This window comes from Mixophyes fleayi, chromosome 5 (assembly GCF_038048845.1).
Source record: "Mixophyes fleayi isolate aMixFle1 chromosome 5, aMixFle1.hap1, whole genome shotgun sequence".
Lineage (NCBI taxonomy): Eukaryota > Metazoa > Chordata > Amphibia > Anura > Limnodynastidae > Mixophyes > Mixophyes fleayi.
This window is the reverse complement of record NC_134406.1, coordinates 30,370,457-30,385,544: the sequence shown is the minus strand read 5'-3', so window position 1 is coordinate 30,385,544 and position 15,088 is coordinate 30,370,457. Positions and strand designations below refer to the sequence as shown.

Here is a 15,088-nt window from a genome sequence, read left to right as displayed (position 1 = left end):
GTTAGTCTATTACTGTCAGACTATATTGTTTCCTCATGTGCTTGGTGTGGCCAACTTTTATAAACCTCCACTCTGAGAACGGCTTCTAAATTAATCACATTAGAATATTGTCATATTAATGTGGCGTTACTGATATCCACAGCTTGTTAGCCAGTTATGTCGCTCTTGCATTAATTGTCATGTCTGTACTCATGTGATGCTAACAGACTTTAGTTTTCTGCACCCCTAAATGCCCAGCTAGCAGGATCCCATGAGCTACCCTAATAACTGTTTCCTAAACTTGTAGGTTACCATTTAGCTACCTTTCTGTCATTTATTGTTGTTCAGGGTTTTCACTGGAATAATTTCCTGAGTTCAACTGCTCTGGATGCAGCAGTCCTCTCAAACAGTTATACTGTTGTTCAGGGTAACAGACTGTACGTTATCTGTATAATAAGACTGCAGAAGATGAGTCCGAGACTGCGTTTTTTTTATTGTCCGGACATGAGACACTAACGTGGCCCACTTGTTGAATACAAAACACTGGCGAGTATACACGTGCTCCCGTTTTAACTCCATCCCCAGGAGGGGCTGGTTTAGGACTCCATGTGAGTCTGACAGGTGGAGAAGAGAGGATTACCTCCAGGATTGAATAACTCCCAGCTATGTAAAGCAGTTTTATGGATTCTGGCATCCTATAATCTGCAGATTGAGCAGCCAGGTCTGCTGTTTTAGGCTTGTGGTGCTAAACAGACTGGCACATCTATATTAGATCTGGGTGTGTAGAATTGGGTCTCTCATCAGGTCCACAAGGTATATAACGGATAGCCTATTAATCCTTTGTTGAAAGATGGTTCTCGAACGACGCACAACATCAGAATAGCCGTCAGTAGGTCCATATTACAGATTACCACATTTATATTGGTCTGCTCCTGCGGTGAGGTTATACTACTTAGTCAAAGCTTTCTTCATTCTATAATAGTCCTCATCTAATTCTAGTGGAAATAGGCTTTGCCTTTTAATCCTGGTGTTGGGGAACTTTGCCCGCTGATCATGGTGTTGATCATTGTGTCTGATTTAAAAAAAAATAAAAAAAAATATCCCTGTCCCATCTTTTTCATAGCAGGAAAATTCTCCCAACAGTATTTGTAAGGAAGAACAAATAGCGCCGTATACAGATATAGTATATCAAATTTATTAAAAATGACACCGTTCTGTACAGTTTGGTTTTAGATGATCATTGTACTAAGATCTTTATATGTAATTTTTAATAAATTTGAGATACTATATCTGTATACAGTGCTGTCTATTTTTTCTTTATGTATTGTTATATATCCTGCAGCTATCAGACTCCTGTATTGAGAGCTGCAGTGCAGATATAACACTATTTTTGAATATTATCTACAGCTCCCATTTTTGTCTATAGAAGTAATTGGAAGAGTTGTATTCACTGTGTTGTGATGAGGAACTTTGGAGTCCTGCCCTCTTCAGTTGGGACACTCTTTGGGCCTGATTCATTAAGGAGAGCAAAGCAGCAGACAGGAGCAATTTTGCACCTGGGCAAAACCATGTTGCATTTAGGGGGAGGTAAATTTAAAATGTGGGGACTGATTTATAGTTGGGGTAGGGTATGTCCTATATTGACTTTTTAAATTTCAGTTTAAAATGAAAGCTGCCAAGTATTTGTGTGCTACATGTAAAAACAGCCAGTATTTTCCTTACATGCAAAATAATAAACTAATTTGCACCCCTCGCATTGTAACTTGGTTTGTCCCAGAGAACATTTACTCCTTTTTTTTTTTTTTGCCTTTCCTTAATGACACAGACCCATTCAGTTTTTCTTTATTTTTTTTTATCCTATTCTTGTTGTTAAATTCATTTACTAATAGACAATCAAGTAGAAACAACGTTGGGGGAGTAAAACATTTTTCTTGCCTTGCTCTCCTTAATGGCTCAGGCCCTTTGTCTTGAGTTTGACAGACTCCTCATCATTTATTTATATAGCGCCACTGATTCTGCAGCGCTGTACAGATAATACAATAATAAGTCAGTTTGTACTAGTTTTAATGCTGTTTATGGGTATTCGCATCTGAAAAACGTATTAATGCAGATAGGTGTGAACACTCCATCGGAGACAGAATCCTGATTAGGACACAGGCCTAGTTTCTAGACATAATCCTATCCAATAAAGGGAGCTCCGCACACCTATGTTATGTGTGAGGGCAGAAAAAATGTACAGCACTGACTGGTGATATAACTACATGGCTGAAAAATACAGAAGGAAATCCTAAAGCTAAAGCAATTTTTTCCCAGTAATATTAAAGAGAACACCTACAATCCAATACATTGAAGATGGGCGACACATTCAATTACATAGAACCGTAACATTCTATCTGTCCATATATACAAGACGACTGATTTGTTGGTGGTGAATTGTAAATTGTGCTTTGCACACCTAAATGACTGTTTTGACTGTTCTTACAATCTACAGAGTGATGGTGTGCTTTGCAAGCGTTACTGGAAAAAAAAAACGTAAAAATTAATTTATAACCGTGTTAAATCCGCCTGTGAGTTGGTTGCTATCCTTGATTGTTAGCTTTGTGGCTTAGTAACTCTTCTTCATCAAGTGACACAATATATTTATACCTCAAGACCTATCTGCACGGTGGCTTAGTGGTTAGCACTTCTGCCTTACAGCACTGGGGTCATGAGTTCGATTCCCGACCCTGGCCTTATCTGTGTGGAGTTTGTATGTTCTCCCCGTGTTTGCGTGGGTTTGCTCCGTTTTCCTCCCACACTCCAAATACATACTGGTAGGTTAATTGGCTGCTATTAAATTGCCCTTATACACACACACAAACAGAACGAGAGAGGTTGTTAGTTAATTTAGACTGTAAGCTCCAATGGGGCAGGGACTGATGTGAATGAGTTCTCTGTACAGTGCTGCGGAATTAGTGAAGGCTATATAAATAAATAGATGATGATGTCCACTCTGTGAGCCTTTTAAAATATATTTCTTTTGTAGCATTACATTTTTTGGGGTTGGAAAATGTCACTAATATGTTTGTGCTCATTATTAACTCTAATAACGTGGATCCTGAAATTATAGTGGAATACTCTGAACACTTGATAACATCATATTCATTTTCTATTTTACACGTTGCCCAGTTGTTGTTACATTATTTTAGGATTGTCAACAACTTTGCTGATAGACGGCAATCGGTAAAGTGACTAGTGTTCATTTAACACTGAACACTAATATTCAGTGTTAAGTACAAGTAGATGGCCACTTAGTGTAAGCCAAGATTGATATAGAACAGGAAAACTAATCAGATTTCTGTAAAACAACAAGCCCAGTAATAGTAATAATAGTAATCCTTTCTTATGCACTGTAATTTTATTATTTTGACAGGTATAGAACCAGATGTGTATGACCTCAATGCATTCTGTAATTATATAATTCATGCATATCACTCAAGCAGCATTATGAATTTATTTCTAAACGTATTTTTAACATTTAATTTTGTAATAGTTTTGTTATTTGTGTTTGTTGCATAAAGCTTTATTTGGCTTTTTAATCATTTGAGAAGGGGTTATTTTATTTTTTACATGACTTATTTAAAATCGTTGACTTGCAATATTAATTGAAGTGTAAATGTCCATTCTGAAACTAGTTTGACATCGCTTCAGCAGTTATTTCATGATTTTACTAGTTTCCATTTCGTTCTTTTCTGATGAATCATGAAAACGTCTTTTTTTACATTGTGAATTATGCTCAGAGAGACTGTTGTGCCACCATCAGACTGGGCTGTGCAGGTCCCACCAGTACAGTTTTCACCATTTACCAATGTAAATTCGAAAACATAATCTATTATTACAATAAAAGATGGTCTATAATGTAGACATATTTTATAATCTATTTTCATGTATAGGGTAACTTCCAGGTTCTAGTATGAAGTATGCTCATGGGCCTATTAAGGCATGGAGCCCAACACTGGATCCCCTGGATATTTTAATGACCCGTGCAAGTCTGGTTGTTCTGAAGTTAAAACAACAGAATTGTAATTACACCCAGTAAACCAGGGCAGAGGTAGCATTTGTTACCCCCTCCCCTCCCCCCCCCATTAACTAGGACCAAATTTATTTTAAAAGCAAATAATCTAAGATCTAGAAACACAAAGTGCTGGCAGGTGATTTTTATACACCTTTCACATTTAAATAGACATGTTTTGGAACTCAAAAACTGTTGTACAAAATCTACGACAGTTCTGTCTTTTTAAAGGTACTTAGTGGACATCCTGGGCCTGATTCATTAAGGAAAGTAAAGCAAAAAAAAAAAAAGAGTAACTTTGCACCTTGACATAACCATGTTGCATTGGAGGGGGAGGTAAATTTAAAATGTGGAGACAGATTTCTAGTTTGGGTAGGACATGTCCTAGATCAACTTTAAATTTCAGTGTAAAAATAAAGCTATCAAGTATTTGTGTTCTATATGGAAAACACAGTATTTAACTTATGTGCAAACATGAAAAAATAATTTGCACCCCTTGAATTGTAACATGGTTTTGCCCAAAAAAAACGTACTCATATTTGCCTTACCTTCCTTAATGAATCAGGCCCCCTATATAAATCTACATTCATACTTTTTTAAAAAAAAATTGTCAGAAACGGCAGCAATTTTAATTAATTATACGACTTGCATCATTTATAATTTGAATTTGTAGTTTCTACAATAAATTAAGTTTGCGGAATCTACCTCGTGCATTTTAAAAAGTAAACTTCAGCTATTTGTGCCTGTGAGGCTGAAATAATGTGTAATATTCTCCTCCATAAGTTGCTTTGTTTAGTCTGTGCAGTCCTAAGATGTTTCTAAATCTTGTAAAGATTTGCAAGTTAATATTTGGGAGCTCAGAGGATTGCTTTACAAAGGGGGGAAGATATGATATTCATGGGGCAGTTGGGAAGAAAGTGAAGTTAGGCTGAATAATTTGTCCATTCATGTGGGTCACTCTCTAGCTGGTTTGCTGATGTCTCAAATTACATTGCCTTCGGTGCCTTGGTTGGTTGGCTATCTCTACATCTTAACGAGGTTCTGGGAATTTCAGCTTCTTTACAAAAGTTTGCTTTGTGTATCCTCATCTCCCTCCCACCGCTCCTTGTTTGCAGGATGCTACATCTGCTGACATCAGAAAAGCCTATCGCAAGCTCTCCTTAACTCTACACCCAGACAAGAACAAGGAGGAAAACGCAGAAACGCAGTTCAGACAAGTAAGTCATTAATCTATCTATCTAAGAAACATATTTCTATGCTTGAAATACTTTTCTATTTTTTTTTCATTTCTCTCCAGTTTTTCTGTACAAGCAAATAGTCTTATTTTGTAGAGATTTATGTTGGGTTACAAATCACAATAATGAATTTTAATTAATATCCTTTTACTTGAAGTGGTAGAACTCTCATTGATCTTTCTACGGTATATTAAAGATTGCCTGACTTTATTAGTTTCAACTAAAATTCACTTTTAATTATTTTTTTGTGTGTTTTGTGCCAGGCTATGAATAATATAAAAGACAGTTCTGCAGCGACAATAAAGAATCACAATAAATCATTGTAATAATTGTTTTGCAACACTGATCACGTTATTTTCTCGTAGTTGGTAGCAATCTATGAAGTATTAAAAGATGAAGAACGGAGAGCAAGGTAAGGACACATTCTGTATTATTCTTGTTGAAAACTGTTGTCAAGTAAAATCCACAATCGCATTTAAATTCATTTGTTTGTTTTTTACATTTTGAACTTGGGGGCGTGTTAGAGTTTTGTCACTATTTATAATAACCATCTTGCAATCTAATATTGTTTTACAAATTGTGTTATTCTGAGCAGTTCATTAGATATTCTGTTTATAGTGTACATAGCATGTTTATTTGTTAGTGTGTATTATTTTAAATTCTCTTGTTTCATCAGTGATGTCATGGTTTCATATTAACCAGCCAACCTTCATCATGGTAGAAATAAGACTGGTTATTTGGAGATTGTGTTTTGAATAACCGAGCCTTATCCTACTGTAGATAATAGGTGTTAGAGGCAGAACCGGAGGTTAGGTCTGAACATGCCTTTTATTTTAAAGTTTTTGTTGCACAGAGCACACGTCAGATTGGCACTTACGGATATGATGGGAGTTTCAGGCTTATAACATTGCCACAGGCACACTTGCATCGGCAACAAACCAAATTCCTGGTAGGCTCCCAGTACTGCATTACTATCAGCTGTTTGCTAACATTAATTTCTTATTTACTCATCTCAGCCACTTCATTAGACACACTTTTTGGCCCAGACACCTGGCACAAAACCACTGTACAACCCAAAAGGGAGAATGAGTTGAAGTGTGTGTTTTATATCCTGCCAAGCTGCAGATCTTTATCTCTCTGCTGGTCCAGTCAGTGTTACCTTGCAGTACAAAGGCACGTTCTACACTCGGCTCTCACATTTTTCATCCCTGCAAAGTGCAATCCATCATTTTGCAGGGCTACATAACTTACAAAAAACCCTTGTGTGACTTAATGTCTTTAAAATGTTTGTGGTAGATCCATACCTAAAATGTAAAAAAAAAAAAAAAAAAAAAATATTTCCACTGCCAGCATACTAAACATTCCCATCAGTTTAAAGTATTGTAAAATTATCCTGTTCATCATTTTGTTTGGCTTCATGGTGAGGTTGAAATCTTCTAGTAGCCAGCGAGCAGGGATGGGACCCCTCTGCACGTATCGCTATGTCGCCTCATATTTCGGGGGTCGGGAGTGGGTACGTTTTCTTACAGTGATATCAGTTTTGAGTTGTAGGGTCTGCTTGATTTTATTTGAACATGCTACTTCATCCACTCGTTCTTGTCTTATTGTACACCGACTTTTTTTTGGCCCCGTGCCTTGATTTTGCTGGAGGCAAGTAGTAATCCCCCATAAACACTTAATCTTTTAGGCCCGTTTGGTAATTGAGATAAAATAAATATATAAATATCTAAACCATTTCTGCTAAGGTTTTGCTAGTTAACCTTTTTTTGCAAAGAGGAAACTGGATTTAAATAAAAAGAATTGGACCTTTTGAGTGAATGAGGTAGACTTTTATGGCATAAAACATCTATTGAGATAGTAAGACTCACAGATGTGGCTAACATTTGCATTTCAAATACAATATATTAGCATATTGTTACTTTATTATATATAGGAAGGATGTTGTAGTTTGTTTTAAGAATGGTGATGGAATTAGTGATATATACTAGTCACATTGATTTAGTTGGAATGTATTTTTGTTACAAAATAATTGTAATTAAATGATGAATATTAATACATATTGTCATTATTGCAATCGCTGAGTTTTTTAAAAAAAAAAATCTGTAAAGTGGATTTTTTTTTTTCATAGTTATACAAATGCTGTTTTATTTGTAGGAACTTTCCTATCAGTAATTCATTGTAAAGATTCTTATTTTTATGCGGTTTTAACTGCATAGAAACATTTCACATTTTCCACCTATCATAACCATTTTCTCCTTAGAAAGGGTTTGCAAAATGCAACTGGGGGAACTTTAATTAAAGAATGAACATGCCTGTTTCTTGTATTACTACTAGTGTATTGTATTTAAAATAAATACTTAAATTGTGTAATTATATTTTCATTTGTTCCTTAATTGTTTGCAATTGGTTTTGTACAACCCCTCAGACAAGACATTATATCTTATGACACACAGAGTTCCTGAATGCAAAAAAAATCAGATTTCTTTTTGCAGGGTTAATGAAACCTGTCCGGAATAATAGAAAGGGAAATTGAGCGTTCATTTTATTGATACAGCTCATAGCACATAGGTATACAATATGTTTCTGGTCAATTTGCCACTTGGAGTGTTAACGTCATCTCTGGAATTATGAACATTGTCACCTGTTCTGAAATAGGCCTGAAGTTCTTTTCCCTTTTTTTGGCCTCGGGGCAATTAATAACATATTGTCTTTAATTACTTTACTGTTGGCTTCGGATATATTAATTGTATTAAATTATAAATGTTAGAAACGTTGTACATTTACAAACAAATATAAATCTGATACATTTTTTAGTAGTGTGCGGGCGTTTGGAAAGGAGAATCATGGGATGCGCTGTAAATTATATGTAGAACTTTTATTGCGTCCCAACGCACAGGTTATTAATCTCTCATCGGAACTATGGCCGCAATGTATTTTAATACAGCACCTCTGTGTTTTGTGGTCATCTCCCTCCTGTTCATGCTGGAACTTCCTAATTCTTAACACTTTATGCAGGACCCATTAAAGTTCTGAATACCTGAATTAGCATTGCAGACATTGGTTGAACTTTTATTTTCATAATGTACAGTACTAAACTAGAGCTTATGAGATAGATATATATATTATTATTATTATTATTATTATTATTATTATTATCATTTATTTGTTAAGCGCCACAAGGTATCCGCAGCGCCGCACACAGTACTAACAGTAGACTATACAGGGTGAAACCATACAGAACAATGAACAAAAAGTACCAATACTTCAGAAACTCCGGCTAGTCATATGCAGTAAAGACGGAGCAGAAGAACAGGTATGGAGACAGGAGGGGAGGGGGCCCTGCTCATACGAGCTTACATCCTAAGGGAGGGTAAACAGACCAGGCACAAGAGGAGCCAGTTGAGGCAAGAGGAGAGAAGAGAGGACGAGCAAAGGGAGGAGATGGGGGTTAAGTAGATGGTTGGTAGGCATTGAGGAAGAGGTGAGTTTTGAGTGCACGTTTGAAGGAGCACAGAGTAGGAGAGAGACGGATGGAACGAGGGAGGTCGTGCCAGAGAATTATATGTGTGTATATATATATATTATACATATTTATTTTTTGCAAAAGGCGACTCCTAGGTTAAGAACTAGCCTAATGCATTGCTGCTCTCATACTTTTGGACTATATCTACATTGCATAATACTTGAAGTGGTCCTAACCTGGGGCTTCCACATACCCTGATTTTCTCCTGACATTTAAGTTTTATTTCCCTAGCATACAGACCCCTGGTGTGTTTGGATTAACAGGATTAGTGGGAATGGCTAGCCATAAGTGTTTGATACATAAGCCATCCTAATGGCGGCATAGGGTGACAAGTATTGACTTCGACTTTGCCCTATGGGTATCATATGGTTTTTCTTTAAAAAAAAAATAAAAAAAAATCATGGGCCACTTTCTACTACATAACATGACGTACTTCTCATTCCTTACACATTACAACTACATTAATGATTGCATTGTGTTTTCTCCCAGCTATTAGTGTCATTCAGTATTGGAACAAATCGCTAAGGGAGAAAGCACTGATTCAGAAAATAGTGGCATAAGTGTGCATAGTAAAATGGGTTCCCTACCGTTTACTTCTGCCCAAATTTTGACTCAAACAACTGCCCTATTCTGTCTCATTGTAGGACCTCGATTCACAAAAACCCACATATGTTTTACTGACTATGTACATTGCTATGGTATATGGTGTTGACTTGTAAAGATATATTCTTTGTTAGTATTATTCTTGTTTGTTAGACTGTCTCATTGAACTGTTTCCAGCTGTGTTACCTTTTCCAGCATGATCCAGCAGGATTATGTGGCATGTTTCAATTAGGGAACCAATTAATTAGGAAGGACATATATTGGCTTTGGTCATGTTGTGTTATTACATCTATAATACATTGCACAATTGCCTGGCTAGATTGATAATTTATACCAAACATTGGTGAGTCTAATGATGGTTGTAGCATTTATTACAAAGCTTTATAAATACCCCAAATCTGTCCTAATCGCACAGAATTGTAAGAAAAAAAACAATAAAAAAAACTGTTTTTGAAAAGGAAAGCATTATAAAAGATGGTTTGTATAAAAAGTTTTGGCTCTTCATAAATATCGATATAAGAAATTCTGCTGTCTGAAGATACAGATTAGATGCAGTTTATTTGTCTTGCTTTATAATGAATGTTACACAACACAGAGACACAATAGGAATGTTAATAAATATAATTTTTACTAATTTGGTTTAAAAAAAAAAAAACAAGCAACGATTTGGTGCTTATATTTTTAATGAATAATTAGTTGGGCAAAATGTTCCCTCCATGTAACTATTGGTAAATTTACAATCTGTTATAGACAGCTTAAAGTATTTAAAAGCTTTACTGATTGGTGGGCAGTGTAACGCATCAATCAGTAAACACATTACACATTTATATCAGCACTATCCATAATTTGGCCATGGAAACTGTTCTAGCTGTTTACTATTAGTAAGAGAGCTGCACACTAGTGTGTGATGTGTTAGCTAATGTTATAAGCTGATCATTGGTGCTATGTTTGTGTTAAACTTGTCATTTTCCATATTTTTGACCACCCCGGTCTGCTCGGATGTGATGGTTGTGGTTCGGAGGCGACCTTTCACATTCACGTGCAGTGAAAGCTTCTGTAAAGCTGTGCAGTGTATTGCAGTAAGGACTCATTACAAAACACACACACACACACTCTGCCGCCTCCTTTTTTTTTTTTTTTTTTCTTCCCACCACTCCACATGTTCGTTAACAATGCAAAGAATTCTGCCTTGCTCTGCTTCCTGTGTTAAAAACCTTGCTCAGCTTAGCATCCATGTGCATGCAATATTTATTTAAAAACAAATGGTTTAAACATCAGCTGGCTTTCACATACATCAGCCAAATAAAATCTACTCACAGGTTTGTGGATCTTGAATAATCTACATCTGAAAAGAGACAGCTGCAGAAAGACCGCTTAATATTTATGTAATAAATTGTTTGGCCGTTCACTAATTCACCATGGTTCACGTGCAACGGGGTTTTGCTTCCCTGTCTTGTGTGTATGTTTTGGTTTTATTTCCCTGTTCGTTTCAACTAAGGATGTCTTTATGTGTAAGACAAAGTTTCACAATTGTGGTTCATTTGATGGAAATTAAGAAGAACTGAGCTTCTATGTTATAACAATACTCATCCAGATATAAATATACAACACTGCCACCGTCAAGTGCTCCGAAGCTCCATATTGTCACTTTTTTTTTCTGGTTATAGCTCAGTCCATTAAATTGTCTTATTAGTGGCTGTACCGTATCTTGTCATTTTGTTCCTTGCATTGCTATGTTCTCCTACTAGCTTTTACCAACCTCTATACAAAAAAAAAAGTGGGTTTTAATGGAAGCGATCTTCTTTTAAAAATGGACAGTTGTGCGAGCCATGATGTTCATTGATAGTAAAATCAATGTGGAATTGATTGTAAGGATTAATCCTTGGAGACTTTTGCTCAGAGCTGTACACATTGTTCAGTAAAGTGCTCTCTTAAGCATCTAATGCATTAAATGTATACCGCCTTAACCCCTGCACTGCCAGAAACTCATTTTTAACAAAACCGGGGCCCACTACATAAATGTGTTTTGTAAAATAACTTCCTTTTTATCAGATGGTGTTTATCATTTTTCTCTTTGTTTATCTTCCAACTAGTAATTATTTTTCAATTCGGCCTTAAATACATTTACAATTTAAATACATAAATATCAGGCTGGTTTTTTCCACTCTCTCTTTCTCTCGTTCTCTCTCTCCAAATAACACTAGGTATCAATTTAATAATAAGTATGGAAGTAGCAACTGCATTTGTTGGTTTTAAATTGATTTACATGTCAAGACTGGCAGTTTAGCAGCTGTGCTATTATTCCTGGATTGGTCAATTTACTTGAGAAAAACCTACTACAGAGTCCCAGTGACCTGCATGACAATATAGGCCCTGTTTCTATTCCAGTAATTAGGCTTGCCACTAACTTGGAATATTTTTAATTAAAATATTTTGGTCAATGTGTTGCTCCAAATTAGGCCTTTCAAAGCTGATTTTAATTCTTGGCAGAGTGTGATCTGAATCCCTAAAGGCTGCAGCTGAATTTAAGGTTAACAGGTTGTATTTTTTTTTTTTTTATTGTATTTTAAATGTTGTACCCACTATAGAATGGATAAATTACTGGTCATCTCTTGTGGAATACAACTGAGAATTCACAGCTTAGAACTGTAATGCTCTGAGTTTTTCTGCTGTCGTTGGTTTTTTGGAATAAGTAGTTTAATTCATTTTTGCGAAAATAGTATCATGATAGCATTCAAGGCTTTAAAAAAGATTTGCCAGATCACTTAAAACACAGGGGTGTCTAACACATCATATAAGGATTTGTTTGTACCTGTGTTTCTCAGTCTGTGGTACATGCGGCACCTCAGACAAGTTCAAAGGGTACTTCTGTGTCTCAAATATAACTCAAAATAACCGTTTGCAATATTCGTAAATAATATATTTGTAGAAAGGGTGTACTTAACATTTAGAGAGATTTGAGTTACTTGGCCACTGTATACAAATATAAGATATTAAGGGGCCTATTCAATTCTGCCGAGAATAACGCGGCCTTAGCAGTCTTACCGTTAATACGGTAAAACTGCGCATAATTACCCTTAATACGGTGGATTTTTACTCGCTGTTCACTGAGCTGCGAAATGAAATCCAAGCTAAAATTACCGTATTAACGGTAATACTGTTAACGCCGCGCTATTCGCGGCAGAATTAAATTGGCCCCAACTGTATAAGTGTTAGGAGGTATATGGTCAGATATCTATTAAGGAATAAATGTCTAGGAAGGAATAAGATGTAATGAAAAGTTGAAAAAATGTAAAATCACAATTTTTTCCCACCCTGTACATGCCGTCTTTGTACTAGAGCTCTGTTATACTATATGCAGATAACCGGTAGATGACAGGCATATGTGCCAAAAGAGGTGGAAAATGCTTAATTAAAAATAACAAAACATAAACACCTGACATTTTTTGTTAGTGTTACAGTGGAGGCAGCCATTTTGTGTGGGCTGAATAAATACTTATGAGACTAGTGCTATACTTGGAACTATTGTCTCTGACGTGAAGCTATGCTACCAATCCATTCTATAGGAACTACTGACATCAGTTGAGGCTTGAGCCATTCACTCCTAGTAATCTTATAGGCTGCTTTCTCCTGAGCTCTGATTTAGTCCATAAAATGGTGTCACCGCTGCACATAACTGGGAATAAGGCAAAAAGAAAATATATTGTCAGTTCCTTTTTTGCAAGCCAAGGTACCCAGTAGCCTTCTCTTCTATATATCCATGAATGCATGTCTGGACAGTGTTTCTTTCAGGTTTGGACAATTACTGATAATTGCAGGTCTTTACTGGCCTGAAGGGTTAGAAATCCTCAAAGAGAAACAATATTTATTTCTTGTTTAAAAAAAAAAATATCTATATATATATATATATATATATATATATATATATATATATATATATATATATATATATATATATATATATATATATATATATATATATATATTGAAAATATATATTATAATTTACACTTCTTTAAACACCCCGTGCTGTTACAATATATATTCAGAGTGTTTGGCAGTTAAAGAACTCCACCCTGAAGTTATAGAATAAAACATCCCTCCGCCTTCCTAGCAGAAAGGTCTGGGCACAGGACTTTTTACCCCACCAGTAGCCCTTCTAATTGTCACTTCTGCCAGAGGAGAATTTTGGATTTCATCATTTCTACACCTTGTATCAAGAGTGCTGCTGATTGGATGACACTTCTCTCCTCCTAGATGCCATTTGTCAGTAATACTGTCACTTACACATTGGTTTCCGTGGGATTGGATATTGACGTAAAAAGCATTGAGACAAGTCATTAGGTTCCAAGTACCAGCGCATACAATGTGCACGGTTTGCTCATAGCCTGTACAGAAAGCTATTGTAAAATTGTTTTGCACATACATTCCCTGTAATAGGCACTATTAAGAAAATCCGTTCAAGATTAGAGTACCTATAAATCAAAAATACTTCCACTAAATACATTTTTAGTACTTGTAAACCATCGTAAAATAGATTTGCGACCTGTGTAATCATTGTAATGTATAAATACTTTACTCTATGGCATTGCAATGATCTGCTAAATAAATACATTTTGTAGCAATTGTTTTTGTCATTGCTTAATAAAATACTCTTATTTTTCTTCATTCTTATATTGATGTTGATTTCTTGGCTGTAGACTGAAAGCTGCCAATGCTTTTGTTTTAGGTACGATGATATCCTTGTTAATGGCCTCCCGGATTGGCGACAGCCTGTGTTCTATTACAGGCGGGTGAGAAAGATGAGCAATGCAGAGCTAGCATTGCTCCTGTTCATTATTTTCACAGTGGGCCATTATGCTGTGGTCTGGTCCATCTACCTGGAGAAGCAGCTGGTGAGTATTCATAGGAAATGGGAATTAAAGAGAAATCATTATTTCTAGCTGTCACTCTGTTTTATTACATTAACGGGAGCGATCATTAACAATGTTCTGTAATGTAATGTACCTTTCTTTCAAGCCATCGCTCATCAGGATATACTGGTGGTGGTGGTTTTATTTCATTACCTGATTAAGGGATGTCCTCTTTGATTAAAAGACATTCATTGTTCCATGTTTATCTGCAAAATAAAGTTATTAAACATTCTGCAATAACAATATAGAAAGTCTTGCAGTACATTAATCTCCAACAAGCAGTGTTTAAAAGAAACTAAAATGATACCAAATTATGTCTGTTTTCTGGCTTTGCAGTGTTTTCAATTGCTACTTTACTTGAGTTTGGGATACATAGTTTAATATTCTAATTGTCAATACTCCATATGTAATTTTGGAGTAGCAGCCTAGGTAACTTGTGGTATCACTGTTGGAATCAAAATTCCATTTGTGGAGAGTGGTCTATGAAAAATTTTGAAAGAATGGGGGGTGAAAATCCAAGAGACAACATACACTAAGGCAGAGGTGTCCAAACTCCGTATTCAAGAGCTACTAACAGTTCATGTTTTCAGGATTTCTTTAATCATGCGCAGGTGAGTTCATCTACTTTCCTAGGTCAGTAATTAAGTCAGCAGTTGCTGACAGACAGAAATCTTGACAATGTGACCTGTTAGTAGCTCTTCAGTGCTGGGTCTGAGCACCTCTGTACTAAGGTAAAAGGTTCACATTGCAAAACCAAAATTATTGAAAGATTTGTTTAAACAAA

General features: G+C 35.9%; 1 protein-coding gene across 1 annotated transcript in view; it reads left to right on the top strand.

The window, feature by feature from the left end:
* Positions 1 to 15,088, top strand: part of DNAJC1 (DnaJ heat shock protein family (Hsp40) member C1) — an 88,222-nt gene that overhangs the window by 20,008 nt on the left and 53,126 nt on the right. The window contains exons 2-4 of the mRNA XM_075211941.1: positions 5,146 to 5,247; positions 5,631 to 5,677; positions 14,121 to 14,286. Coding sequence (XP_075068042.1) covers positions 5,146 to 5,247; positions 5,631 to 5,677; positions 14,121 to 14,286 — 315 coding nt within the window. The remainder of the gene's footprint in view (positions 1 to 5,145; positions 5,248 to 5,630; positions 5,678 to 14,120; positions 14,287 to 15,088) is intronic.